Source organism: Neopelma chrysocephalum, unplaced genomic scaffold (assembly GCF_003984885.1).
Source record: "Neopelma chrysocephalum unplaced genomic scaffold, ASM398488v2 Primary Assembly neopelma1_25, whole genome shotgun sequence".
NCBI classification, from domain to species: Eukaryota; Metazoa; Chordata; class Aves; order Passeriformes; family Pipridae; genus Neopelma; species Neopelma chrysocephalum.
Window position 1 is genome coordinate 36,313,234 of NW_020897694.1, and position 26,702 is coordinate 36,339,935.

The 26,702-nt window shown below is 44.1% G+C and overlaps 1 protein-coding gene across 11 annotated transcripts in view; it reads left to right on the top strand.

Moving 5' to 3' along the window:
• Window positions 1-587: 587 nt before the first annotated feature.
• The window catches only part of MAP4K4 (mitogen-activated protein kinase kinase kinase kinase 4), a 166,848-nt gene continuing 140,733 nt past the window's right edge, over window positions 588-26,702 (top strand). For all 11 annotated transcript variants that reach the window (XM_027674936.1, XM_027674937.1, XM_027674942.1 and 8 more), the window contains exons 1-2: window positions 588-701; window positions 1,084-1,149. In XM_027674936.1, the coding sequence (XP_027530737.1) occupies window positions 645-701; window positions 1,084-1,149 (123 nt within the window). In that variant the 5' untranslated portion in view covers window positions 588-644. The remainder of the gene's footprint in view (window positions 702-1,083; window positions 1,150-26,702) is intronic.

The window sequence follows — 26,702 nt, forward strand, 5'->3', positions numbered from 1 at the left end:
AAGGGCTGGGAGGCGGCGGGGGCTCCGCCGCGCCGCTGGGCGTGAGCCGCCCCCCCATGCGAGAGCGGGGCCGCCACTGCTACTGCCGGCTCCCGGCGTGAGCGCCGCCGGCCGGGCTGGGCCGAGCCGAGCCGTGCCGTGCCATGCCCGGTCGCGGGGTGCATCGTGAGGCTGCCAGAGGCTGCCGGCCACGGCGCCGCTCCTGCCGCCGCCGCCGCGACATGGTGTGAGCCCGCTGCCGCCGGGGACGCGCGGGCACCCACCAACCCACCCACTCACCCGCCGACCGGCCGGCCAGGATCCTCGGGAGGATCCAGCCCCGCAGTGCAACGCGGGAGGACAGACGGACAAACCGCAACACCCCCTCTCCTTCCTTCTTCCCTTCCTTCACCTCCCTCTCCCCCCTCCTCCTCCCACCATCCATCTATCTATCCATCATCCCCCCCGCCAACCCCTCCCAATGCTGAAGACTTTCAACCCGGCGGGGCTGGAGTGAAGAAGGGAAGGGCGGAAGGGAGGAGAGAACAGCGGAGCGGAGCTTCGCGCAATTCACAGCTGCTCCAGGGAGGGGGGAGCGGCCTCGCTATTATTTAACAGAGAAGAAAAAAAATACTAAAGGAAAAAAAAAAAGAAGAGACGGGAAAATGGCGAACGATTCTCCTGCAAAAAGTCTGGTGGATATCGACCTTTCCTCCCTGCGGGTGAGTGCCGGTGCCGGAGGCCGGGGCGGGGGCCCCCCGGGGCCGGCGCGCCCCTTGCCAGGGCTGCCGGTCCGGCGGGGGTGGGAGCGGCCGGTCCGGGCCTGGGGCCGGTGCCGGGGCGCGGGGGGCCCGCGGCCGCGTGGGGGGAGCCCTCCCGCGGGGGCGGGCGGGGGGAGCGCGGCCCTGGGCTGCTTTTCCTTTGTTTGCATGTATTGGCATGTGCGTGGAAAAGCAGGGCGCAACAGCTGCACGCCGCCAGCAGCCGGGCTCGCTGGTTGGGCTCTGCCAGCAGCCATCGCCTCTCAAAAATGTAATAACCCCGCTTCTCTTTTTCCCCTTCTCCCCTCCCCCCCCCGACCCCTTTACCCCTTCCTCCTCCTAGGACCCCGCTGGGATTTTTGAGCTCGTGGAAGTGGTTGGCAATGGCACGTACGGGCAAGTTTACAAGGTTTGTGCAGAATTTTTTCTCCTTTTATTGTTGCCGATTTTCCAGAGGGTACCCGGTGCCTGCGCCGGGCTGAGCACACGCCTGCAGGCGAGCCACCCGCTGTGGCAAACGGAACAGTGATGGGTGGTAAAAGTGTTGTCCTTGTCATTGTTGCTGGCCGTGACAAGTTTGTCAGCCTCTTGGCTTCTGCTTTTTCAGAGGGGCACAAATTGCTCTCCTAAGTACCCATCCTGAAATGGTGAAATAGCTCTTTATTGTCCTTATTCCTCCCTGTGCTCCCTCTAGAGAAACCACCAAACCAAGTGGACGCTGTCAGAATGTGGCCAGGTTATACAAATAGGTCCACAGGCTTATTCTGATTTGCTGCTGGAAATCCTCATGGAAGTTGCTACTGCTGCAGTGACTTTAGACAAAGACATTGGCCTTAATTAAAATTGTCACCCGGTTTCCTTGTTGGAAAACCTTCAAGGTGCTGAAGCTATAGAGTTGGAGGCGAGTGCATCCGATCCCACTGGGCTGTGCTGTAATGGGGGGTGCAGAGGGACAGTAATAAGTGATTGAAGCAGGGAAGCTTATTTTGTGAAAACCAGAATTCCCAGAATAACCTGTTTGACAAGTGTATGACTTTAGAAAATAGAAATCGGACAGTGCCCATGTGGGTGTGAAACTAGCCTACTTTTTTTTTTGTTTCTTTTTTCCCCTTTAGTGTGCAGTCAGTGGAACAAACAAATCTTGAGATTGCATGACTGCAGTGAGTGTTAGCTACCAGGATGACTAATTATTCACACAGACTTAATACTTGGCTTAAACTGTAAAAATGCAAGATACATTTGGAGAGGGAAGGAGAGAGAACTGAAAGTAGCTGAGAATGCCTAGCTACTTGTTTGGGTTTTTTGGTTGGTTTTTGTTGTTGTTGGTTTTTTTGTTTTGGTTTGGGTTTTTTGCTTATAAACAAGTCAGTGTAATTGGTGAGTTTCCCTGATGGCAAGATACTGCTGCTTGCAGCTCCAGTAACTAAATAAAGCACTTTGGTGCCTCTTCTGCAAATGAAACGCATGTCAGTGTGTTTTGAGGGCGTGAACCTCAGCCTTCCTGATGGAGAAGTAAGTCTGCCTGTGCAGTGTGTGAGTTGCATTTTAAGACTTGAGGTGGAATAACCAGGCTGCTGCTGTTGGCATAGAGATGGAAAAAAAGATGTGGCTCAGAAAGTCAGAGGAGAGGGGGGAGATGAGTAAGAAGCTGCACTTTGACACAACCATGACCATTTAATTTTTTTCTGCCATTTTTTTTCTGATCATTGAAATGACACAGTTTAATTTTTTTTCTGTAATTCTTTTGCTCCCAGGGTTTGCATCAGCTGAACCCTTCTTAAAAAAAAAAAAAAAAGTAGGGTGTGAATGTGTGACTTGAAACTCTCCTGTTAATTATTGCAATTTGGTGCATTGTTTCTTGGCTTGCTTGTTAATGCTTTGAGTTAACGAGCAAAGTTTTCCGTGGTTTAACAGTCTGGACAATAGAAATTTTACTCTCCCAGAATAGTTAGCATTAGAAATTAAACTCAGCACATGCATTTATTGACTTGGAAGAGCTGAATGAAGACCTGATGTCTAAGGGCATTGCATCGGTGTCACTGATAACAGGGGGAGCAACAGGCACTCTCCTTGCTTGCTATAGAGTCTGCCAGACAGTAGTGGGTTGACAGTTGTTTAAGGTTGGGTTGGCACTGCTTCTTCTTTTTAGGCATTTGCCCACATTTATATACATAGACTGATAATGTGGACACCTAACAGAGCTTTACATAAACAAAAAGTACTATACCAAAAGACTTCCTTGCTGTGATAAACATCCTTTGCAGGGCTAAGGGTTGGACTTGATGATCCTTGTGGGTCCCTTCCAACTCAGCATATTCTCTGATTCTGTGATCTTTCTTCTTAAAATAATGAAGTTATGTGAAAAAAAATTAATTGTTGCTTAACTTTTCTCGGTCACTTTTTTGTTAGGAAAAATGCTTCAGGAACACCCAAAGGTGAAACTCTGTGTGTACATTTTGAGGGCTTTTGTAGGAACTGCATTATCGAGGGAAAAACGAGGTTACGCTGTGTTTGCTTGTTGCTTTCCGCTTTCCTCCTACCCAGCAACCACTTCTTGAAATCCCTCTTCCTGGATGGTTTTATTTCCCTTTTAAGCGGTCTGTCTTCCCCAAGGACTGGAGGGTGGGGTGTAGGTTGCCTTTGAGGAGCCGTGCTCCGAGATGTAGTTTGATGTACTTCCACATTCGAGTATAGGCATCAGCGATGATGTCACCCGGGAGCGGGATTGGTTGGCTACCTGCCACTGCGGGGAGGACACGGAAGGAGCGGGAGAGGGCATGACGTTATCTCTTTGTCTAGCTCATACACCCCTGCGATGATGCCGAAGGTCGTTTGCCTTGCTGGGGAGTCTGCTTTCCAGCAGCGGTGGGAAGGGGACTGCGCCGACCTGTTGAAAAGCAGAAAACAGCCCTGTTTTATTCCTCTTTGCCTTAACTGAGCTTGCTGGAAATAGCTGATCTCTCTAGCTAGTGATATTTCTGTAGCTAGTTCTAACTTAGCTTTTTATTTAGCTGTATATAGGTGTATAGATGTATAAGCAAGCAGGAAATGTGAGGGCAGCACTTGGATGTTTGGCACCGAAATACAAGTGGAGTTACTCCCTGTCACAGAGCAGTGTGGACCCTCCTGGGATTTTATGGCATTGAATGGGTTGGTTTATGTGGAGTGTACTGTGGGCCTGAGACCATAGCGGTGAGGTATTAAAAATACTAAGTTTTATTCTGCTGTGCTTAAATTGGGGTAATGATTTTAAACTGAAAGAGAGCAGGTTTAGATTAGATATTGGGAAGAAATTCTTTACTGTAAGGGTGGTGAAACACTGGAACAGGTTGCCCAGAGAAGTTGTAGATGCCCCATGCTTACAAGTGCTCAAGGTCAGGCTGGGATTGGGCTTTTAGCAACGTGTTGTAGTGGAAGGTGTCTCTGCCTATGACAAAGAGGTTGGTGCTACATGACCTTTAAGGTCTTTTCCAACCCAAACCATTCATTGTGTGATCCTATGATTCTGAAGTCTGTAGAGTTTACATTATTTTCATCTTCCTAACCTTGCTTACACCTCTCCCATGTGAAGAAGTCTTGCGTTTCAAGAGGAACTTGTTACGAAATGGTGAACTGGGGGGGGCAAAAAGAGCCTGAGGTTCCCCAGCCCTGGGTAGCTAAAAGAAAGGGGTGTTTTGGGGAAGCCTTTGCCAAGCGCAGGGCAAAGGGCAGTGGTGGGGGTGGCTCATTTGTCCTGCGGCCAAGCAGAGCTCCTCTACTGCTCCTCTGAAATCCCGGGGAATGAAAGTCCGCATGGAAATTGTTTGCCCTTTTATAGTTGGTGGAGACCCCGAGAACAATGGCGTGGAAGTTGCGTCGCTTAGATTAGTTAGAAAGCAAAGGGTTAAACGCTCCCAAGTACAGCCGGCAGCGTTCCCTCGGAGCCGAGGCAGGAAGGATCGGCCACATCACCCCCTGGGTCGACAGTCTTAAAACTTTTAAGGAGCCCCGCGCCTTTGCTGGCATTGGGAGGGAGGAATTTCCCTTCAATAGGTCGGAGTCAGCTGGCGGGAGCCGAGCGGCGTGTGCGGGCCGGCCCGGGCAGCGCCCTGTGCCCGCGGCGGGCGCTCAGCGGGCAGGAGCTCCCACTGCGGCCCCGCCGCCCCTCCTCCCAGCAGCCTGTGCCACCTTCTGCCAGGGGCAAGCAGGGGAGGATGTGAATGGCACGGGAATCGGCAAGAAATAATGGTGTTAGCATGCAATTGTGCTTTTTGTGCTTGCTGCTGGCTTGTGCGGTTGGGATGGGGGATGGATGTGCCGCCCCTCTTCTTTCCTCTTGAGTGAGGCCAGTCCTGCTTCGGTGTAACTGGGACTTGTAGCCAGCTCACAAAGTGATCGTCTGCCTTAAGGGGTTTTTTTTGATCTTTTGCAAGTAGTGGGGAAGCATTTTTAGCATTGCTGCGGTTAGATGTTAGCTTTTCATATCCAATTGTAAGCTTAATTTGAAGTTTGGCTTGCACCAAATGAAAACACTCCTGAAATTGGTCTCAAGATAAGGTTCGAACTAGGTGTTTGCTCCCCTTCTGTGTGCTTGTTGTTGTTGTTGTTGTTGTTGTTTTATTGCAGAAATTACCTGTGAACTAAAGGCAACTGGTTAATACTTTTAAAATTTCAGTCTCTACCACCTGATCGTTCATAGAGGCTTCTTAATTCTGCTATTGAGACTAAACTGTGTTACCTTGCTCGGTCACTTCTGGTTTTTTGTATGTGTGTGTGTCTGTGTTTTTTAAGACATCTAACACTTTAAAATAGCTGTTGTGAGTGTGCTGTTACATCTCACAGATAGACATTGTAATTCTCTTGTGGCAGCAATGACTGGGGGGGAAGGATATTTTTGTGGGAGTTCTGAGGCATAACCGGAGTGCACCAGAAAGATGAGAATTGGGGTTGATACTCCTAATTGCCCTCAACGCAGGCTGGTGTGACTTTCTGAGAGCCTTGTAATAGTTAATTCATAGTGAAGGCTTCTTTTGTTGATTTATGTTGCAGCCTTCCAAAACTGCATGTAAATGATGTGTATTGTCTAACTGCTGGCTTGTAAAAGGAAATGATGTAAGATGTGATCGTTTAAATGCTGATTTGAAAATAAATTAAAACTTGTATAAATGTTTTCCCATGCTAAGGATACCCTGTTTTAGTCTTAATGGAGTTGTATCTTACGAGGTGACTGTGTTGGGGGGGAGGAAGAGAAGACAGTGCTTGGTGTTCTCTACTAACTCAGTTAAGGGTTTTTTTCCCACCTCCCTCTCCCCTTTGTTTCTCTCACTGCTAAAGGGACATCATTGTGGATTCAAATGATTTTGTTAAACATGAATACAATTCCAGTCTTATCACTATAAAGACAAACTGTACTCAGGATCAGTGAGGTCACTGGCTTTCAGGAACTGGTCCAGACCAGCTCTCTCAAGTATGAACTGCCCTTCTTCCCTTCCTCCTCTGATTTTTCATGGATTGTGTTGCAAAGTGAGTGTCTGCCATTGGAGAAATTGCAAAGGACCAGGCAGTGGCTGGAATACAGACTTTTTTTTGGGGTCCTGCAGCTAGATGTTTACCCTCCTGTCCTCTCCCAAACTGGCTGAACTTTTGACCAGTTCTCCATCACTGAAATCCTTCTTAATTAAATATACAAAAGCTAGGCATGTGGCCAGTGGGGATTACTGATATTTATTTTTATTAAAAAAAAAGAAAAAGAGAAAAGAAAGCGATGTGTCAATTGTGGGTAACCACATGTCCCTCTTATTCTTCCTCCCCCGGTCCATCTGTCTGTTTGCAAAATGTGTGGGTTTTTGTATCTTGTCTTAAATCAAATTGCAGATTCCTGGGGCAGGGACTCGTTTTTCCTGGAGTAAATAGAAGAGGACCCGGCACTCTGGGACATGGGAACATGAGTGTGTGCAGGGCTTTGAGATGATGGATGGAAAAAGATCTAGCCCAGAGTTTTGTGCTGACTCCTAAGAATTTTTTTCAGCTTTCTGTAGGAATATATTTCAACTGGTGTGGATAAAATTTCAGTTGAAATCATCTCGTACTCTCTTTCCTTTTTGCATGCATGTGCTCCTTCCCCATTGGCAATGGTAGGGGTCATTTCTCTGGGTTTGTATAGGTGGATGGTTTTCCCCATCAAGGTCTCTGCACCTTGCTCCAGGCATGAGGAAGGTGAGCTTTATCGGTAAGGCCCAGAGTAGGGGTTTTTAGTAGTTTTGGGATATTGAAGAAAGATGAGGGGAAAACCAGGGAGGTAGACCTTCCATTTCTTGTTTAATTTTTGCTCTCTCGTTGCCTAGTTTGGTGACATGTTGTAACTTCCAGGCACCAGAGCCTTGACTGTAGTGTGCAGAAATGCATGATTTGGGCTCTGTGATGATAGCAGATCTGCACCTCCCACCCTAGGGAATGATGTAGAGGAATGTCCCCAAAGGGAATCCAGCATTACAAGAGATGCTCACCCTTTGCATTTCCCTGCCTTCATCATATACATCTTTTTAGTATAAATTTTTGGACTAGAATGCCAGCTGACTTTCCTCATGTGGTCTAGCGTGTGTTTGTGTATAAGCATTATGTTCTAGTCATCTTCTTTTCAAGTGGTACTTTCTGTTGTGAGAGTGATTTCAGCTCAGTAGGTAGTATACCTACCTTCCTGAGATCTGTTTTCCTTGGAGGAAAGTGGTATTTTTGTTTTTCCCATTTTACATTTCTGACCGTACACTCTGGCTCCTCAAGACGTTGGGTGACGTTGATATTTAAGATCAGTAGCATTGACTTGCAGAATGTGAGCTTGACTATAGTCAAAAGTTACAGTAAGATCCTTATCTGTGTCATTATTTTAGGCCCCAGCCCACAGAAAATGGTGGAAAGAATTCAGCTTGCTGAACGAGAGGTGGATTTGGAAGGGGATCTCATAGCTTTGCTCAAGAGTTCTCTTATCAAATACCTTATGTTTATAGTGTTATGGGTCCCTGATTATTTCTCAGGTCAGCACAGGCTCAAGAAAAGATACTGTTGGCTGTAAAATCAGGCAGCTTGGGAAGGGGGAGGAAAAAACGCACAGCTGAACATACCTCTTGAGAACTTTGAGGTAGCTTTGAATGTAGAGGGCTTGGAGATTTTGACATTGCATCTCAGTATTATTTCCAAAGTGTATTTTCTGCCTTGAATGCGGTGTGAAACACTTTCACAGAGGCACAAAAAATAAGACACTGATTACAAACTGTGGAGTGCTGCTAAATGGTCAATATGCTGTTGAGAAGTTCATTGTACCTCCATCTAAGCCTCATTCTTGGTCCCTTGTCATGTCCTGAGCAAGGTTTGATGTATCTTCTCCAGAGTGGCCCCGGGACTTTGCAGTCCTAACTTGTGTGGTGTCTATTTCAGTGTTAGAAAAAGGACAGAGCAGCTTTCTGAAAGAGAAGCAAATACAGACTGGGGACACTGTAGTTCTACAGGCAGAGCAGTCCTCTACTCTCTCAGGCTTTGTTGTCCTGCAGCAGAATGAAGTCTGCTGTTCTGAGTGTAATGAATAACTACAATTTGACCTCAGTGGTGGTGATTTTAATTTTCTGCTGATTGGGAAATCTCTGAAAAGCACTACTAAATAAAGATGAAATCACAGAGACTGGGGAGTGGAGATGCTGACCCTTGCAGAGGACTTGCACTTCTGAGGCACATAAGGATTGGAAAGATGTATGGATGCAGAAGGCTTCTCTGTACTTTATTTAGAAATTGGTCCAGCTAACTCCTATCTCTAGTGCCCTGCGCAGCTCGACTGTAGCAGGCATGAAGGGTGTTGACATCTCCCAGGGATTCTCCTGTGCCCTCCTCCTGCTTGACCTTGCATCATAGTTGTAAGTGAAGGATGAAATCTGTGGGAAGATTTGGAGTTAGGAAGAGATAGTGAAACAGTTGAGAGAGCAGCAGTCTATTGAAGGTGAATTTACAGAAGAAATCAGAAGGTGAAGAAGAATCTGGCTTACGTGTTGAGAATTAATTAGTGGACTGTTCATAATTGTGGGAAACAAAAAGTTGCGTTGAGTCAGGGAAGCGCTTAATATAAGAAAAAGTAAGGTACAGCTTAATTGTCGGTAGAAACACATTAGCATATATAATTTACATTTAAAAACTAATATATATATTATGAAGGTTATATTATGAAGTTCATTAGCCAGCCAGGCTGTGGGCTTATGCACACCAGGGGAATGTTTGTTTACACAGGTTTTTATGCTGATTTTAGCATGGCCCAGGCTGCGGAGACCTTCCTTAGCCCACCTAGCCATGTTGTGACCATGTGCCAGAATAAGGAATGTCTTTTGGGGGAAATAGTTTAACACTAGTGGCAAAATGCTGCTTTCCCACTGGAGCTGCCCCTCCCTGAGTTGCTCTGGCACTGTAGCTGTCATTATTATTATACAAACAGGACACTACAAGTGCCAACAGGTCTTGATCAGCCTGTCTAGCAATGAAACAGCTAATGTGGTAAAACTCCTAACATGGATGCGGTTATACTGGTATTATAGTGCTTATCTGGTATGTCTCCGTCACCTCCATTTGGAGCTGTCCCATGGCATGTTGATAAGAGCTGCTCTCTGTGCAGGGATCGCAGTGACTCATAGGTTTGTACCTGTGGCTAAAGGAGCTGCATGGACTGTAGCCACTCCTCCTGGAGCAAGGTCTGGCCCTGGAGAAGGTCTGCTGTGGGCTGGGGTCAGGGATGTGGGTGCTGGCACTGTTGGTGGTGTGCCATGGCCATTTGTCTGCTTTGTCCCCTGCCCCTGTGTGACTTGAGCACCCCAGTAACTCCCTGGCTCTGGGGCTGTTGGTGAGGTCCGCTTGCTTAATGCTCTTCCCACCACCCTGGCTGAGGAAGCCCAAAAGGATCCCTCTGGTCATCTTAGATTTGCAGCTTTGGAGGCATGGATGCTGCCCCACTCCGTACCTGGCTCTGAAGCTTTTTCTTCTTCTAGTGTTGCTCTCCACATGGAAGTGCAAGTCCACGTGTCCATTCATGACACCCCTCTGCTTTCTCTGGCTACTCACTCTATGGTGTATTATCCTCCCAAATGACTTCTCTTTTTGGTATGTTCATGGAGTTCCCTTTAGCTTCACTGCGTATTTTCGGGTTCTGAAAATTGTGCTGGTTTTAGGTATAAATGTTTGGGTTACCATCTTTCTATGTTGGACTAGTCCATGGTGTGGACTTGTTGGCTCTGTTCCTGCACCTAGCAACTTCACTGGAGGACAGAGGTGAAATGGGAGAGTGTTACTTAGGTAGGTAAAAGAATGGCAGCAGCTTGAAATAATTAATTGCATCAAATCTGAATTTTATTAACTTCCTGAGGACTACCAAGGCCATAGTTTACTCATTCTGGTTTACCTCAAAGCTGATGCACTTTGTTTAGGATTTTTGCATTTGGCAATGTTAAAAATTAATTGAAGTCTTAAAAATACAACAGTCAATTTTAGTTAAGCTCTGATAATTTCAATTGCTTCTTCACAGGATTTTGTGAGAGTAGCTGTAGGGGATGACAGTGGGCAAGAGTTCATGATTCTAATTTTAGCTGTAAGCTCAAACCAAAATAAACTGGTCTCAAAACCTGCTCACTAAACTTTGAGCTGTCTAATGATATTGGGTTGTTTTGTTTTCAAATTCAGGAAAGAAAAGCTTACAGTCCACGGACCTTAATGTGTTATCACAAAGTATACTATGCCCTCCTTGGGTTTATGTATCTTAGAGTCAGGGACCCCCCAGTATTATTTAGGTTTATTATTTTTCTTCATTTTTGTACTTCCCAAGGGAAATTCAGTAGAGTACCTAAAAGGGAGCATAACTGTGCAAAGCTCTTCTCAAGACGGAATACTTGTAGCTGAGTTATAAATCCTTACATGTAGGGGTACATAAAGAAAATCAAAATGCTGATGGACTCTTAGCTGTAGTCCACTACCATGTGCTAATGCAATAATCAAAATAATGCTTGGGGGAACTGGTGCAGCAGAATTTGCAAATAATGATGAGGTGTTTGCTGACTGGAAGCCCTGATTAAGTTTCTTTTGTGCTTCCCAAAAAAACTGATAGTGCTGTTTAGCTCCAGTTATGTTACGGCAGCCTGATAGGTGAAAAATGCATTTTGTAGTGAGAGCTGCTGATACACACAGATGCTCAGTAATTTACAGCTTGTTTCTGTACAATGGGCTTGGATGGTACTTTTGAAAGGTGCTTAAGTAGGAGTGGGCTGCTTACTGTCCTTGTGCCTTTAATCTGAGCTGTGTGCTCTAGGACTCACGGGGGAGAGAGGCAGAACAGGGGAATGGCATCTGGGGATAACTACCCTAGGATGAGATAAATTGCTCTTTACCTGAGTCTTTGTTAGTTAAAATGGGAACTTCGGATGAATATCTCAGTTTTATATCTTCTAGATGTCTTAAGATTGGACAGGTTGACCCCACTCTCTACCGTGGATGTAGTAGCTCCTACAGTCCCATCTACTTCGTGGGATATATAGTAGGAGTGAAGATGCCTTTGTAAGTGGAAGTATGAAAGTGATTGACATGTGAAAGCCCCCTTGCCCATCAGGGAAGGGAAACATCCATTTTCTCAAAAGACACATAAGTAAGTGACCTGTTTTTGCATTTCCCAAGAGGTGAATGTACTTGCCCTCAATTGGTATTCTTTGCACTCTTATGTGGAGGCTGGGAACTTACCCATAGATAGGTTTATTTCTGCAGAAGTTCTGAGGGATGAGAAGAACTATCAATGTAAAAAGCAGTCAGTGCCTTGAGTCTTTTCTGTGTGCCTCAGCAGTAAGCACTGGGGTCTTTCCTGTTCAGGTAAATTAAACTTCCATAGAGAATCCATTTAATCTAGGTTACTGTTTTTCAGGAGAGAATTATGGTAATACTTTAGTTTTTTTGATAGTGTTGATAAGGGTTGTAATTAAGTGCCTGACATTCAAACCGGTTTTTCCAAACGTGTGCTTCTCTGGAGGGTATACTTTCCCATCAAACCTGTTTGTTTTTTTATTTATTTGTTTTTCCCAGCTGTGTCATTATATTGCTTCTCCCTATCTGTAAGCTCAGCTAGTAGAATTCAGCCTGGTTGTGAATTTTATGTTTAAATCTTAGCCTGTTGTAAATCCAAGTATCTTTTCTCTAATTAACTGTTGGGGGTTTTTTTTGGGCAATATCCTGGATTTTCCTTCGGCAGCTGCAGTCCTGAGGTACTTGAAGTTTCATATTCCACACTGTTTGTTAAACTGCACTGTCAGTTGCATGGTAATCTCCTGTATAAACATAGAAGGAAGTGGAACTCTCATGTCATTTTCCTCTGATACTCTAGTTATCCACTGTGCTTTACTTCGGGCTGAGGATGTGGGAGGGAAGTACATGGGGCAACTGATGTAATTTGTGCCCAGCCGCTCAGGAAATACATGACAGAGGTATGATCCAAACCTCTGAATGCAAAATGATGTGCTTTAGTCAAAAGGTGTGCTTTCTTTTGCCTTAGTGGTATTTGGGATCAGTTTTCACACTTACCCAAGCCAAAGAGAGGGAAGACTTTGCATGCTGACCCTCTGGTCTCTTAAAAACTGTTCAGAGGAAGGATCTAAATGTCCTTGAGTGACTGGGTGGGTGGATCTCATAGAGTGAGCCTCATGGTAACCCTACTTCTTTTACTTGTGTTTGTGGTGGAATTATTATGTGCTGTCCTGCAGTTGGCAAGGTTTCTGTTTAAATGAGTTTTGCAGAAAGGCCTGAACTGAATTGCTCACATTTAACTGTATTGCTGTCTGTAACAGAGGTGAGGAAGGTATTAGGATATTTTACCATGACTAAACAGCAGCTTTAATACCTTTAAAATTGGTATATTGACGTTTATGAGCAGATATCCCATTACAGTGATAGCTTCAGGGGCCTTCTGCTGCATATGAGAGCTCTGGGTTGATTTAGGAAGCAAATAAATAAAATTTTAAAGCCACCCTAACACAATCAAACATGTTAAATCGAAAATGCAAGGTGATGCTATATCCTTAGATTATCCTGTAAACCGCTGTTGCTTAGCAGGTGAAGTTAATGATGTACTGTTGCAGAAGAAGGAGCAAAAGGCGCAGTGTTGAGAACTATGGGGGAGTCTGAGATGTGAAGGACCTCTCTCATTTCACAGCAGGCATTTTGTGCACCAGTGCCATACCCTGCACCTGAGGGGCGCATACGCAGGAGTCCCTGTGCCACAGGGTTTGGGGCTTTGACAGAGCTGGTACATGTCCGGGCTCCCTTAACTTGTCACCTTCACCTGTGTTTCTGGTGTGGTCTTGCGGGGGAAGAAAGAATGTCAGCCTATTAATAGTGACAGCACAGGCTTTCTCCTCTTCATCTGTTAAAAAATCACTGGAATGCTTTGAATAACAAATTAATGACTTTTTTTTTATTTTTTTTTAATCCGAGCATTGGGAAAGGTGCACTTTGCTCCTTCTTTTCCCACACGTGAAACACATTGAAATTCTCTGATCTGACTTGTCCTTGGGGACTATGGAAAACATTCTATGCAGCTCCCCCGTGCCTTTTCACCAATACTTAAGTTCTGGGGCGATGACAAGTGAATAGGGAGAAAATGTTTCAAGTCATGTGAAAGAAATGTTACTTGCTAAATAACTTGAGTGTTAAAAGAAGGAAAGGGAAAAGCTTTTTTTAGCCTTTGTGCATCTTATATGGCAAGGAATGAAAATCTTTAATATTGACCTAATTTTATTTGTATTTAAGATCAAAGAGCTCTTGTGAATGAGTTGCTTGTCTTATATGTCAGTGACTTTAAGGTTTTCTGAATGGCTTGAGGCAGTAAATCAGTTCTGAGTAATGCTACCTTTCCTTAGGTTTCCTCTGAGGTAATGGAAGTGTGCTCTGGTTTCCTCTTCAGGAATACAGATATATTAGTTAGTGAGCAGACTTCTTTCCAGCTAATTGCTGAGTTTGGAGGTGCCTCCTCATGGACCAAGTTTTGTCACAGTGCTTGTGCACTGGTACAGAATATGTTTTGTATACATATGCTGTGGTTGCACTGGGCTGTATGGGAAAGGGGAAAATTTTATTTTGTGCTCCCCACCAGAAGGATTTTCTGTTTCAGAAAGGAGAAGGGAAGGTTAGACAGACAGATGGAACACCTTGGATGTGGTGTCTGATTACTTTATTCCAGCAGGGAGAGGGATCATGCTTGCTTACATGGTATGGAGCTGTGCTGAAAGCACCAGGTCTTGGAGGTGCCTGGACTTGCTGGAGAATCTACAGATAATGTGGGTTTTAATCTTTCTCTGTAACTCAGGTAGAAGAAGATGGGAAAATGGCATGTGAACAGCATTTCAAATCTGTAGAGACAAAATCAACTTAGTCTGTAGATCCTTTGAGTTTTGAAACAAAGCCAATAGACTTGTGTATTAAAATGTGTTACTGCTAATATTCGTTCAGTCTATAGGATCACTATGCTTAGGAAAAGAGGAGATTCTTCTTAAGGGAAGAATCCTAAATCCTCTTCTTTTTTCTTTAAGAATTCTTTTAACGGGTGCCATTGTTGTGACTGTTGGTTGATGTGAAATGGCACATGTAGATGAAAACCTACTGAAGAGGGTGTGGGTGGTACAGTACCTCTGAGGTGGTAATTGTGTCTGGTGAGCTTTGCTTGTGGGTCTGCATCAGTGGTGGTGGATGCTGCTGACTAGGCCGTGCCTCTTCTCACCTCCTTGGCTCTGAGGCAGTGCTTGTTGTGAGAGTGAGAGGTGCCCAATAAATGAGAAATCTCATACAGCCACTTGTGTTGCTGAACTTTACCAAAACCTGGCTCTTTGTCAAGGTTAGCTCAAAAGTTGGGATTATGTTTTCCTTCCAAGAACCCTGGTTTCAAGCACCATTAATTGTGTGTCAGTTACCATATGTGTTATGATAATAACCAAGAGTGGAAAAGACTAGATTTATTTCAGTAAACATTTCACCTGGTAAAAATTTAATAGTTTGTCTGCCTTCAAAGGCCATTCCTTTTTCTCTTGTGCAAATTGTGCACCCAGAAGCAGTACAGAGTGTTTCCCAGAGAGATGTGTTTATGACGTGACCTTGAGATGCTGCTCTTCCGAAGAGGCGGATGGGGCTGTTCCAAGGATGCTTAGTCCTGAGTTTCTTTGCAAGCCACAGATTGAGTTTGCCTCTGCTGTGCTGAATTCTGTGGGTTTCTTTTAATAGTGACTACGGACAGCTTTGAAAGATGATAAAACCAATATGCTGAAATGACTAGGGACTTGCGTTTGAATCACAGCTGTCAGCAAAACCACCTAGTTACGGGAATTGTTCTGCGTGATGGCAGAAAGTCTTGTCAGCACCCAAGCCAAACTTCTCTTCAACAAATACATGATTTCATTGTTTGAATGTTTTGAGGGAAATGTTTTGAACATCTTTGCTGTCTTAGACCAGCAGGATTGCAGACCTTAGCAGATTATGCAGACCCGTCTGTGTGTTTATAATTTAAGAGATGTAAATGTCATTTGAGAGACAAAGAAGTGTGGTGGAATAAGAGCATGATAGAGGTAATCCTTCTTCTGCAGGGTTCAGGTGTATATTGGTTTAGTTTAGATTATTTTGGTAAAGCTAGATGTGCTTTGACTCTCCAGGAACAGACCCTGTCTGCTGAAGTCAGAGGAACTAAACTGACTGTCAGCCTGGCTCTCTAGCTTGTGATAAGAACCGTGTGGGCAAAGGCTGGCACAGTTTTGGTTTGAGACAATGCTCACTCGTCACACTTGAGAGATAAAACTATTCTTTCTAGTTACAATTTTTTTTGGAAGTGCCTCAGGTCTTGAACTTCTTTGACTTATTCTTTAATCTTTTCTCATATAATGAATTTTGTGATTTTGCCCTTTTTCTTAGTGGTGGCAGATTTCTCTCCCTTTCTGTGGTTTGTTTTGTCCTTCTCACTCTCTTCCTTCATACTCATCTGATGGAGGTGAATTCCTCCTGCTGGCCTCCCTTCCTCTACACTCGTCATGCTTTGCATTTCTTCCTCTAGGCTTGTCTGTGGCTTTTTTCCTTTTTTTGGTATAAAAGTAACTGACAAATAGAAAGGATATGGTTAAATCTGCATGACCTCTGGTATTGGCTGTAGTTCTGCCAAGATAAATGAGAGTGAGGTATGTTTGTTTTACATGAATGTGTTGCTCCACATGCATTCTGTACCTTCTTTAGATCTTTATTTTGTGGTCTCTTTTTACCCTGGCTTTCTGAAGAAATAAGGCTCTGTCCATTTTATTCTGTCCTCAACACTTTTTTAACCTCAGGGCTGACTTCAGCTGTGTTTGGATTTGTGGTACAGGTCTGCAATCCTTACAAGGTTCATGAAAAAATAGATGACTGGTAGATGGGAGTGAGAGAGCCTGTTTACTCTTCTTCTCCCCCCTGCTTCTTTGTGGAGAAGGCCTATTAAACCCTCTCTTTATTGGTCATTGGGAAGATGTGTGCCCAAGGTTCAGGCTTACCTCTGCTTGCAGATCTGTCTTTTGTTACACTGGGGCATTTTTTTACCCCTATCTTTCAGACAAAAGTGTGGTGCAATCTTATGAAGTTAGGGTGTTCCCCACCAGTGGACAGAGGAGCTCTGAGGGGATGCTTTGTGCTCTCCCAGGGCTCTTTCCACTGGGATTGAAGGTGTGAGGTTTGGATATGCTAATAAAGGATATTGAAAGTCTTTGTCTAGACTAGGCACGCTGCCCTTGACACATGCTATGTTGGTATAGTTAAAGCCTTGGGTACTCAGTGTGTGCTAACCTCGGGTGTAAATCCACGGCTAGACAAGCCCCCTAAGGAGGTAGTGGATGAGGTGGGGATTTCTTTGCATTAGTCTTTACTGTAACTTCAACTGGTGCCTGAATGTAAAACTGGTAATAAACAGTCATAAACCCTGGATGCTGCTTCTCTTGTCAGCTCCTGTCTGAATAGGGGCTTTTTCATGACACATGCTTGTTTGCTCATGTTTCTCTTTTAAGGAAAGCAGTTAAACTAGGCAATAACCACCAGTAATTCAGTGCTCTGTTAAGCATGTAATAAACCAAGCCCCAGATCCCTTGGTCTCGAGCCATTAGAGACTGCTGTCCTTTGTTTCTCTCGTGGTAGACAGGAGGGAAGAAATGGGGCACAACCAGCTTGTTAGGTGTGGGAAGGACAAAAGGGTGGCTGGACGGGAGAAGTGTGATGATGTGGTGCTCCTAGGATAGGCATCACTATCCTTCCCAAAAATTGTGAGATCTCATCCCAGCCTTTGCTCTGTGTCTGTGATGGCAAAACATTGTGAAGTCTGCTGCAAATTTGTTTTAAAAAGGAATTGCAGCAGCTTGTGGTTGATGTTGAATGATGTGCGGATCTCAGCTCATTCTCCTTAGTAAAGCAGGCACCTCTTGTTGACTACAAGGCTTGCTATCATATTCTGACCTTTGTTTAACCCAGGTGCAGCCCACCTGTGGGCTAGCCAGTAGCTGATTCAATTCTGCTCTGCTTGCACCATTGCTAAATACAGCCTTCTAAATTACCAAGTGGACTTTGTTGCAATTTTTTTGTTTTCTTTTGGTTTGGATTTTTTTTTTTAAAGAACGCTACTCCATGCAAGTGTTGGTGCAGAGTTGAAACAAAGGAAAGGCTTTAACCAGTGTGTGGATACATGTTTAGGACAAGTGTCTTACAGAGTTCTGGGAAACTCTTATTGTAAAAACAAAATTAAAATACCTTCAGATCTCTGAGCTGCCCCCTTAAGCCTCAAATGCAGCCTCTGGAAATGAGTTTGCTCTTTCAGAAAGAGAATGGCTTCATGCTCTTTCTCTGCGTGATTCTGCGAAATGCATTTCCAGAGGGGACCTTTCTTACACTTATGGAGAACAAATTTTAGCAAAACGTTGCACTTTCTTCTCTCTTCAGATTTATAAAAATGAACTCCATCATGACTTCTCAAAGTGTGGGTTTAAGCAAAAGCTCTCAAGGCATTTCAGTGCTGGTTCTGATGCAGCTGTTAGTTTAAGGAATCTTTTTTAAACTGGAGGTGGTTGTTAATTATATTCAGGAGAGGAAAATGCAGTGTTGAGCTGGATAAACTGTAGTTTAGCTGATACTTATTTTGAGGTTGGGTGTGGCAGGTACAAAAGACGTTCTGTAAGAAACATAAAAGGAGAAGAACTGGTTTAAATTTTGATACAACTAATTTTTAACAATCTTTTCTAAAATTTTCTCCTTCTGCAACATATTTTTACCAGCACTGCCACGCAGGAGAGCCATTGCTCCCTGCCATCCTGCTCCCTGCCACCCTGCTTCCACTGCTTTGTTGCAATGCTTCTGGCTTTCCAAAATGTGATGTGACTTTTAGATGCTCAGTGTGGTTCACTGTAGGACAGGGAGTATACATGAATGTTGTTTCTCAGTCCTCTAGGTATAAGAGGTGCCTAGTGGCTCTGTAAATGCTAAATGGCAGTAAGACTGTAAGTGCTAGGCAACTGGTAGAGAGGAAGTGGGGGAATTGAGGGAGGAGATCCAGTTGTCCCTGTGGGTCTCTCTTTAGCTGGTTGGCTTGCAGTTTCCATGTGGACCGTCACCACATCCCATCTCTGGTTCTGTGGGTTAGCCTGTGTGATTGTCCCCCTGAGACTTTGTGGGCATCATGGCCTTAAGAAATGGTTCATTTAATTTGTCAGGATGATAATAACATTTGATGGGGAAAGCTTTATATGTGGAGTGACTGCCCTTGGAGCCTGAAGCTTAGTCACAGTTTTCCTTGCTGATTGTGCTTCTCCTCTCTGAATGCATCCAGGGCCATCCGCTCCATGCACAGGAGTGATGCTCTCCTCTTGGGAGCCATCCACCACTCTGCTTTGATTCAGACTGTGCTGCCCAGGAACTGCTTTCCTGCCCTTCCTGGGAGTGGAGTGGGTGGGAGAACAGGGACACACACCAGGCTTACCATACTGGGTTTCCCAGCCTGCTGGGTTTACCAGGTGAAGTCCAATTAGTTATTTATTCAGATTTTTGTCACATCATGGATTAACTGAGGCGTGCCTAAGGGTGTCTGTGACCTTGTGCCATATCGTGAGCAGTGGGGGATGGAGAGACTGATGTGCCTCGCTCCAACATTAGGCACAATGATTGCCGCTGTATACTTACCCAGTCTTTCGGGTGCTGGACAGGAATACAGTGGTCCCTCTGGGAGTGTCAGGCAACAAATTGTAAAGATCCAAACTCTTACTCAGATATCTGCAATTTTGAATATACTCACGTAGCCTTTTTTTCCCCAGAAAAACCATGATTGCATCTATTTTTTTTAAGATTCCCTCCTCCCCCCTCCTCTTTTGATCTGCAGGGAGGTGACAGTTGTGGAAGGATTGAGCCAAGTCTGTTTTTTTAGGTATTAGGAGGTACTTAGAGGAGTTTCTGTTCAGACCACCATCTGGACAAAGATTCATTTACTGAGGACCTGCACTGGTTCCAGGGGAAGCCTGGTCACGTGGAGTGTGTATGGTACTAGCAGGCTGAAAAGGCCGTAAAGGAAGGTATAGGCTGCTATATGGTTACTTTAGGGCAGTGTGGTTTTTTGAAGTTTTACTGGATGAAAAAAACCCAGGTAGTTGGTGCAGATGGGCAGATCTGTTTTTTAGAGGGTTTGGTGCTGACCTCTGTAATGCATTGGTAGGCAATGTTAGTTGTTAATTGTTCCTATATGACAAATTCAAAAATAATACAGGTGCTCAAGTACTTGGGAATCACTTTTTCCTTGGATTGGCCTGGACCTGTACCCGTCCCTTGCAGGAATTGCTGAAAGCAGCTTAGGTTCTTGGGAAGAGTTTAAATTGCAGCAGATTTCCAACTTGACCCCATGAAGTGTTTGGCTCTTGCCCTTGGACACAGATCCTGTTAGTCCTGCTCTGCTGAATTTAACTGGCTGTGTTTCATGCTCTCTGTGCTGGAATTGATTGCCAGGGGAACATGGCATGCATGTCCCACTCTGTGGGCATCATACTGGTGGGGCTTTACATTTAGGCACCAAAAGGATTAAAGGGCATGCTTTGAAAAGATACTACTTCATCTAGCTGATAAGCAGAGCTGAACAGGCGGAGGGAGAGAGGGGTTAATGCCCCTTTTACCCAAGGTCTTTTTAAAGAAAGGCAGTCATTTAGCTAAAATATACATCCACAGTTCATTCCTGTTTAAACTGAAATTACTGAGTAAAGAAATGCATCCTGGGAATAGATTAAGCCGAATGCTAGGACAGGAGCACATTTCTCTCGAGCTCAGTTGACAGTGATATGCTTCAGGGTTTTTTGTATTAAATATTTGATAAATCTGTAGTAGACTTGAATCCTGCATGGTTTTAATTACTTTTGATTTTTTAAGCCTGCAGGATTCTGACATTTTTTTTTCATCATGATCCTGTTTCCTCATGGAATGAGCACTTGGGTATAATCAACCATAGCCACATCCTTGTGATGGGCATACCAATCCCTGTGGAGCTGGACATAAGGCTACATTTTCAGCTCTGGGAGGTGAAAGTTCTGGTCCTGAAATTTGTTGCTTCATAAATATTTGATTAACTTTATTATTTTAGCATAAGGTTGGTTTATTGCTATATACTATATTTTATTAAAAATCTACTATTAAAAGTGAAGCATATATATTTGCTTCTAACGAACCCTTTCTTTCTCTGCTGTTGCCAGCAGTTTGCTATAGGGTTGTTAGCAGCCAGTGCTTCCAGGGAGTATGGGGTGGGGAAGAAGGAATGGTGGGGAAGCATTTGCTCTTCCTATTTACTTTGAAGTATTTTATGTCAGAAAATATTTAGCTTTTTGTTTGGTTTTTTTTTTTTTTTGACTGGAGAGAGGCTGATTCCCCCTGTGCATTTTAAAACAGGGTTCTGGATCTTCCTTTGCTGTTGAGTTATATTTGTAGGGTGTTTGCCTGTCTGCGTGCTGTAAGCATGTAGGTGCCACTGGCCTCTGTGCCTCTTTACTTTTTCCCCCCCACTCCCAGCTGAGCAAAGCCCAGATCTTTCATCTGTTCCCTGCGTTGCATTTCCAGCCTTTGTATAAACTTGTCTTGCTAGGAGCCACCAACACAGGCAATTCTGCTGAGCAGATGCACCTGTGTTATCTCCCTGTGTAATTTATGTCGGCCAGTGTGATGATGTTCTCACAACACTGAATGGAGAGAGAGGTCAAGGGGAATAAAACAAACCAACCCAGCCATAAGCAGTTGTTTGTAGCTGTTTCAGACAGTATTCTTGCTGCTGCTTTATCACTGTCATGTTTTGGGCCTGGAGACTCTGGACTGCAGAGACTAAGAAAAAAAAAGTCCATGCCCGGAGAGAACTTTGCTTATTCACAGTGCACATATCTTTCCTAGCAAGAATACACATTTTTTTAAGAGAAAAGCACTGATCCCATGTGAGCAATTGTGATATTTTGTTATGAGTAATCAATACATCCCTATGCAAAACAACGCTGTTAGAAGTACTTTCACCCAGCCAGAGGTGCAGGCCAGTAGTTGACAGTCTTTCCCCATTTCTCCTTATTATGACCAGGTCTGCAGCTGTTTGTCTTTTGAGAGACCCTTTCTGGAGAAGTTTTTTGTGACTTAATTTTTTTTCCCCTCTCCTTATTGTATATTCTTGGTCTCTGAGTTTTGCATTCTCCATCCTTCAGAATATTTAATACTTGGGAAATTAATCTTTCTTTAGTCTGTTTTCCATAAGGTTGTAGGTATTCAAGAAATGTTGGAGACAGCCAAAACAAAAGGCCTTCCAAGACAAAAAAATATAATACAAGCCACCTGAGTAGCTTGGTGTTCTTCAGCTGCCCACTAGTGACCCTCCTTTTTCCTCAGTCTCAGGGGCTCCATGAAGTCTTTCCCCTCTGGATTTGCCAAGTGCTCTTGCCTATTAATCACTGGTAATAAAATCATGCTTAAGATCTGGCGGGTGTCTAGGGATATACTTGTCAAGACTGTATGTCTCCTCAGTCTCTGCAAGTTTTTCCAACAATGAGTGTGGATGGAGTGCCTCAGACCCCTAAGCTCCAGCTGAGCAAGCGGCTTGCCTGGGGGCACATGCTTGGCCATTTCCCTCTTAGCCCTTGCCTCGGGCAGAGACAGGTATGGGGCAGATCCTCATTTTTCAGGAAACATCAGGGAGTTTCCTCTTAGCCCTTGCCTCGGGCAGAGACAGGTATGGGGCAGATCCTCATTTTTCAGGAAACATCAGGGAGTTTATGTTATATATGGTTGGATAGAGGATGTGTTTGCTGTGTGCACAATACTGGTGAAACTTCTGCTGAAGGGCTGTGGCTCACCTTGCTCCTTTCTCTGAGACTAAATGTGTTTTAAGGGGACTCTGCTGCTATGGACAACCATGGAAAGATGCTCTCAGCATGGGTATGGGTCATAGGGACATGGTCACATAGCTAATGAAGGTTGGTCTGTATCAGAGCTTATGTTAGCCATGGATGACTCTCTGGCTGACTGCAGGTTGGAAAGCTTAAGCTACGGTGGGAGAGCCTGGTTGTGTTGTCTTCCTCTATCACCTGCCTCTGCTGATGCTCATCAGCACCTGGGTGTTGCCCAACGCTGGTTTAACTCCTTGTCAATTCATCTCTGTTATACAAGTCATCTGCTGGCAAAACAAAGATCTGGGTCACTGCTCTTAAAATAGATTCAGCATTAGGCAAATTGCTCAAGCAAGCTCTCCTTTCCTCTGAGAAGGCAATGTCAACTCAACCTCATAGGGATACCCCTAACAAGCGGAGCATCCTACTGCAGAGGCCCTGCCAATTTAGCACACTTGCCTAATATGCTTTTAAAATGCAATGCCCAGCTGTTTGTACAATGTTTGACTTGTGCCTGAGAGAGTAAGGTTTTCTTTCTTTACATTAATGCAGATCTATGCATCAATATGAATTGTTTTGGGTCTTTTTGTTGGTTTCTTTTGTTTGTTGTGGTTTTTTTTTTTTTTGAGGTGGTCTTTGGAAATCTCTTCTTTCTTTGTGCTTTGGTGCCTGGAAGTGTGATTGGCATGTTTAACTTTATCCATAACAGCCGTAATAAATGATATCTGTACAAGCTGATTGTTTCCCTTGCTTAGGCAGGGTTTAGTAGTGCCACTTTCATCTTGATAATAGTCATCCAGTAACTGCTCTGAACACACTGTGCCAGGCTCACGTATGGGTGCACAACTGGTCAAGGTTGAATTACTCATGAAATTCACTTTTAAGGTCACAGCCGGGCTTCTGCAGACTTTGATCTCGAGTTTATAGGACACCTTGCTGCACTACATGCCCTTCTGCCAGAATACTGCGGACTTCCTGGGCCTGGGCTGCAAAATGTACTGCCTGGCAGTTTCTGCTGCTTGTCCAGGGGGTTTCTTCTACTCTGAAGAGGGCTACTGTCACTGGGAGTGGGACTGGAAAACACTGATTAAAAAAGGGGAAGTGGAAAGCAGGATGTTGGTGGTTCTTGCTCATCGGAGTCCACCTCTCTGTTGACATTATTGTGGGCATGGAAAGCGTGGTAGGCATTGATTTGATGTATTGGGAAGTCTAGATGGAATTTCCATTTACGAGGCAAATATGGTTTGGTGTCCCATGAATGTGTTCCCTGCTTGACCCCTTCTCAGTCTGGATTGGCACTAGCAGAAAAGTTCCTCTAATGATAGGGGAGCTGGCAGTTTTCTTCTAATTGTGGAATCATAGAATCATTTAGATTGGAAAAAACTTTTGTTGTCATCGAGTGCAACTGTTAACCTAGCACTGCCAAATTATGTCTTAGAGACCATCGTGTGTTTTTGAGGGAGAGATGGGAGGGCAGCATGAGCCCTCATAATTCTTACTCTACCCTAACACTTGCTTCGGTTTTGGGTGATACCCCATGTAGATGCTAAACAAGGTTGTGGGCACTACCTTGCTGTTATGTGAAATCAGCACAAACTGTGCACCCCAGCAAGGCTTCAGGGGAGCAGATGCCTTCAAGATGGATCTAACAAAACCAGGCTGCTGACCACAGGGCCATGTGTGCAGGCAAGTAAAATACTGGTAAGAGTTGTGTGCAGCAGCATTGTAAGTGGAATTTCAGACTTCTGTTTGGGCAACAGCAGATTGCCCTCTGTGTGAGCACTCTGCAGCCCTGAAAAGCAGTGGCATGAGCGCTCACTAAAGATAGGGAATGCTGGCATTGCCTCTGTAGTGTTCTAGCAAGAGCACTTGGCTAGCATGGAGTTCAGATGAAAGCTCTTCCTCTGGGCTGTGATCCTTTATCTCCTTCCCCCTGAAGGCTACTCCAGCTATTGTGCTGTAGAAAACTCTTGGTAGAATTGATCCTGTCCTCTTTTCGAAATTTTAGTACTTGCATGAATAAAGGTTTGATTGGTTTGGGAAGGACATGATATGATGCATACAGCTTTTGGTGATATGTCATCATGTGCAGTGTTTCCTGAGAGGTCTCGAGTCTGCACAGTTAAGGATATTGAAATATTGTTCAGATGAAAGAGAGGATGAAGGGTTGGTTGTTAATGGTAGTTCTTCCACTTGGAAGAGGAGAGGTGGGCATGCTAGTACCTACTTCAACCCTCTCCTGACAGTGTACTTTGAGGAAAAACAGAATGCCTCAGTATTTCTGAGGGGTGAGAAGGGAGTGCAGGCTGAACTGAGAAGTGGCTGTTGGCAGGTACCAGTTTTACTCCCAGTGAGGGACTAAGGAACAGAGGGAATTGAATACTTCTGTAGATACTGCTCAATGGGAGCAGAAAGCTCCCTCCCTTATCAGGCCTGTATGTCCCCAGTGGTTTGTAAGTCCAAATATCTCTTGCCTGTCGGCTAAGAACAAACCATTTCTTCTCACAGACTAGAGGAAAAATCAAGGATCACTGTGGCAACTATTAATAATGTTTTTCTACCGTAATGTTTTTCCTGTGATGCAACGTTGATTGTTTCTTTTTCCTCGATAATAAGAAAGCAGAAGTCCCAGGCAGTGATTTTAAATGACCCTCTCCAAAGGACAAAACTACTTTGGAAATTAACTCCTTTATTTTGCCATGCTGCCATTGAGGTTAGTCCTGACCTGGAGCCTAGCATTTGCCTTTTCATTTTGGATTCTTCCCAGTCCCAAATCCCAAATCTAATCAATTAAAACAGAAATTTGAACTGGGAAAAGACTTCGTAACTGTTTTCCCTAAGTGGCGGATGCTTATCCTGTTGTAGCCTTTGTCAATGATGCGTTGGGAGCAGAAAACTCTGTTACTTGTTTGCCCCAAATCCTTGCCAGGAAGATGGACTGAATGAGGGTCAAAAATTGTTTCAGGTGATTGTCAGTCTTTTTATTTCAGCTGTACTGAAGTTTTGCTGTACTGAGCTCAGCACTAAAGCTGAGTGACTTTCAGCTACTGCTGCAGCTTCATTTGTGAGCTGAGCTCTGGCCTTGATTTTATGCTTCAACATTTTATTCAGAAAGGGTGAGAACTGGGACAGAGAATGGTTTGGTGCCACATGATAAGTGTACTTATGAAATTGGGCCCAAAGTCATGACAAAATCAAAGTAGTATGATGCACAGAGTAGGAATTTTCAGCAGGGGCAGTGCTGAGGTGCTGTATGCTTCAGTTGCTTGCTGTATCTTTAAAAAGCAGTTACCTCTGTCTCTCTCATTTCAGCATTTCTTTTACAAAATGATAGTAAATTTGGCCCAGACCAGAACTGTTTTTTTTTTTTTTTTGTTTGTGTGTTTTTTGTTTTTTTTCCCCCAAGGGGTGGAATATTCATATGGGTTAGAAAAACAGCAAAAAGTAAATACAAGTTTGCTTGAGTGGTCTTGCTGCTTGTGCTGTACCTTTAGATATTATTCTCTTGGCTGGAAATGTTGAGCTAAATCTTAACTGGGGTTTGAATGGTGAAATCACATGACGTGCTAATTTTGGCTCAAAAGGTAAGAAAACAAAACGAAGATGAATAGAATGGTGGACATAATGCAGAGAGATTGAATTAGTATGTTAAAGCCATACGTGAAATATTCCTATTCAGGCATTTCATGCAGCTTCTAAGAGCTCTCATTGCTGTGTTGTTGCTTGGTCTCCTCTGTGTCGTTACTATGAATTTTTTAGTGTATGAGAGAAATGTGTGTGTACTGCACATCAGAATAATATAAATCATGCATGTTAACATACTAAAAGGATAACTGTAACTGCTCTGTTAGGCTGATAGTGTCTTTACAATCAGGACTTCTAAATCAATGCTCTCCCTCAATGTATGAAGCTGTGACAGCTGTTCCTTGGACATTCACGTGCGTGTATTCATTTTTAGTTCCTATATCAATCACTAGCTTTATACAAGGCTTGGTCAGGTTGATAAAAGACAAAAAAGGATCCCGTCTAATACAGCTTACAGTGAAAATGGCACAGTAAGTTCCTTCTGCACGAACAGCAGTCCCCTGATGTATCAAGGAGACCTGATTATACAACAGGACTAATCAGCTCTGGATGCTGCCATGAATTATGGGTTGGCTTAAGTGCTGCGATACACATTTCTGCCTTAAATTGATGTCAGAATCAAAACAGAAAACCAGAGCAGAAAGCCCAAATGTCGACGAGGCTTATCTTCTTTAGGTCTCTATCAGGGTTAAAGAAGAGGTTTCTTACTGTAATTATAACCTGTCTTTTCTATCCAGGCTAGCAAGAATAAACCAGTTTATATTGGAACTTTACTGCATGATGTTACACAACTATGCTTATTTAAATGTGGCTATTTTTGTAATATGTGCATTGTGCCTTAATGAGAGTAATGGATAAAGAGTGTTGACCCACTGAAATGTAGCTGAATATAGAGGTACAATGTTTATGGAAGTTGCAGTCAACACACCATGTTTGCACTTGGGGCAGAAAAAAAGGTGGAAAATAATGA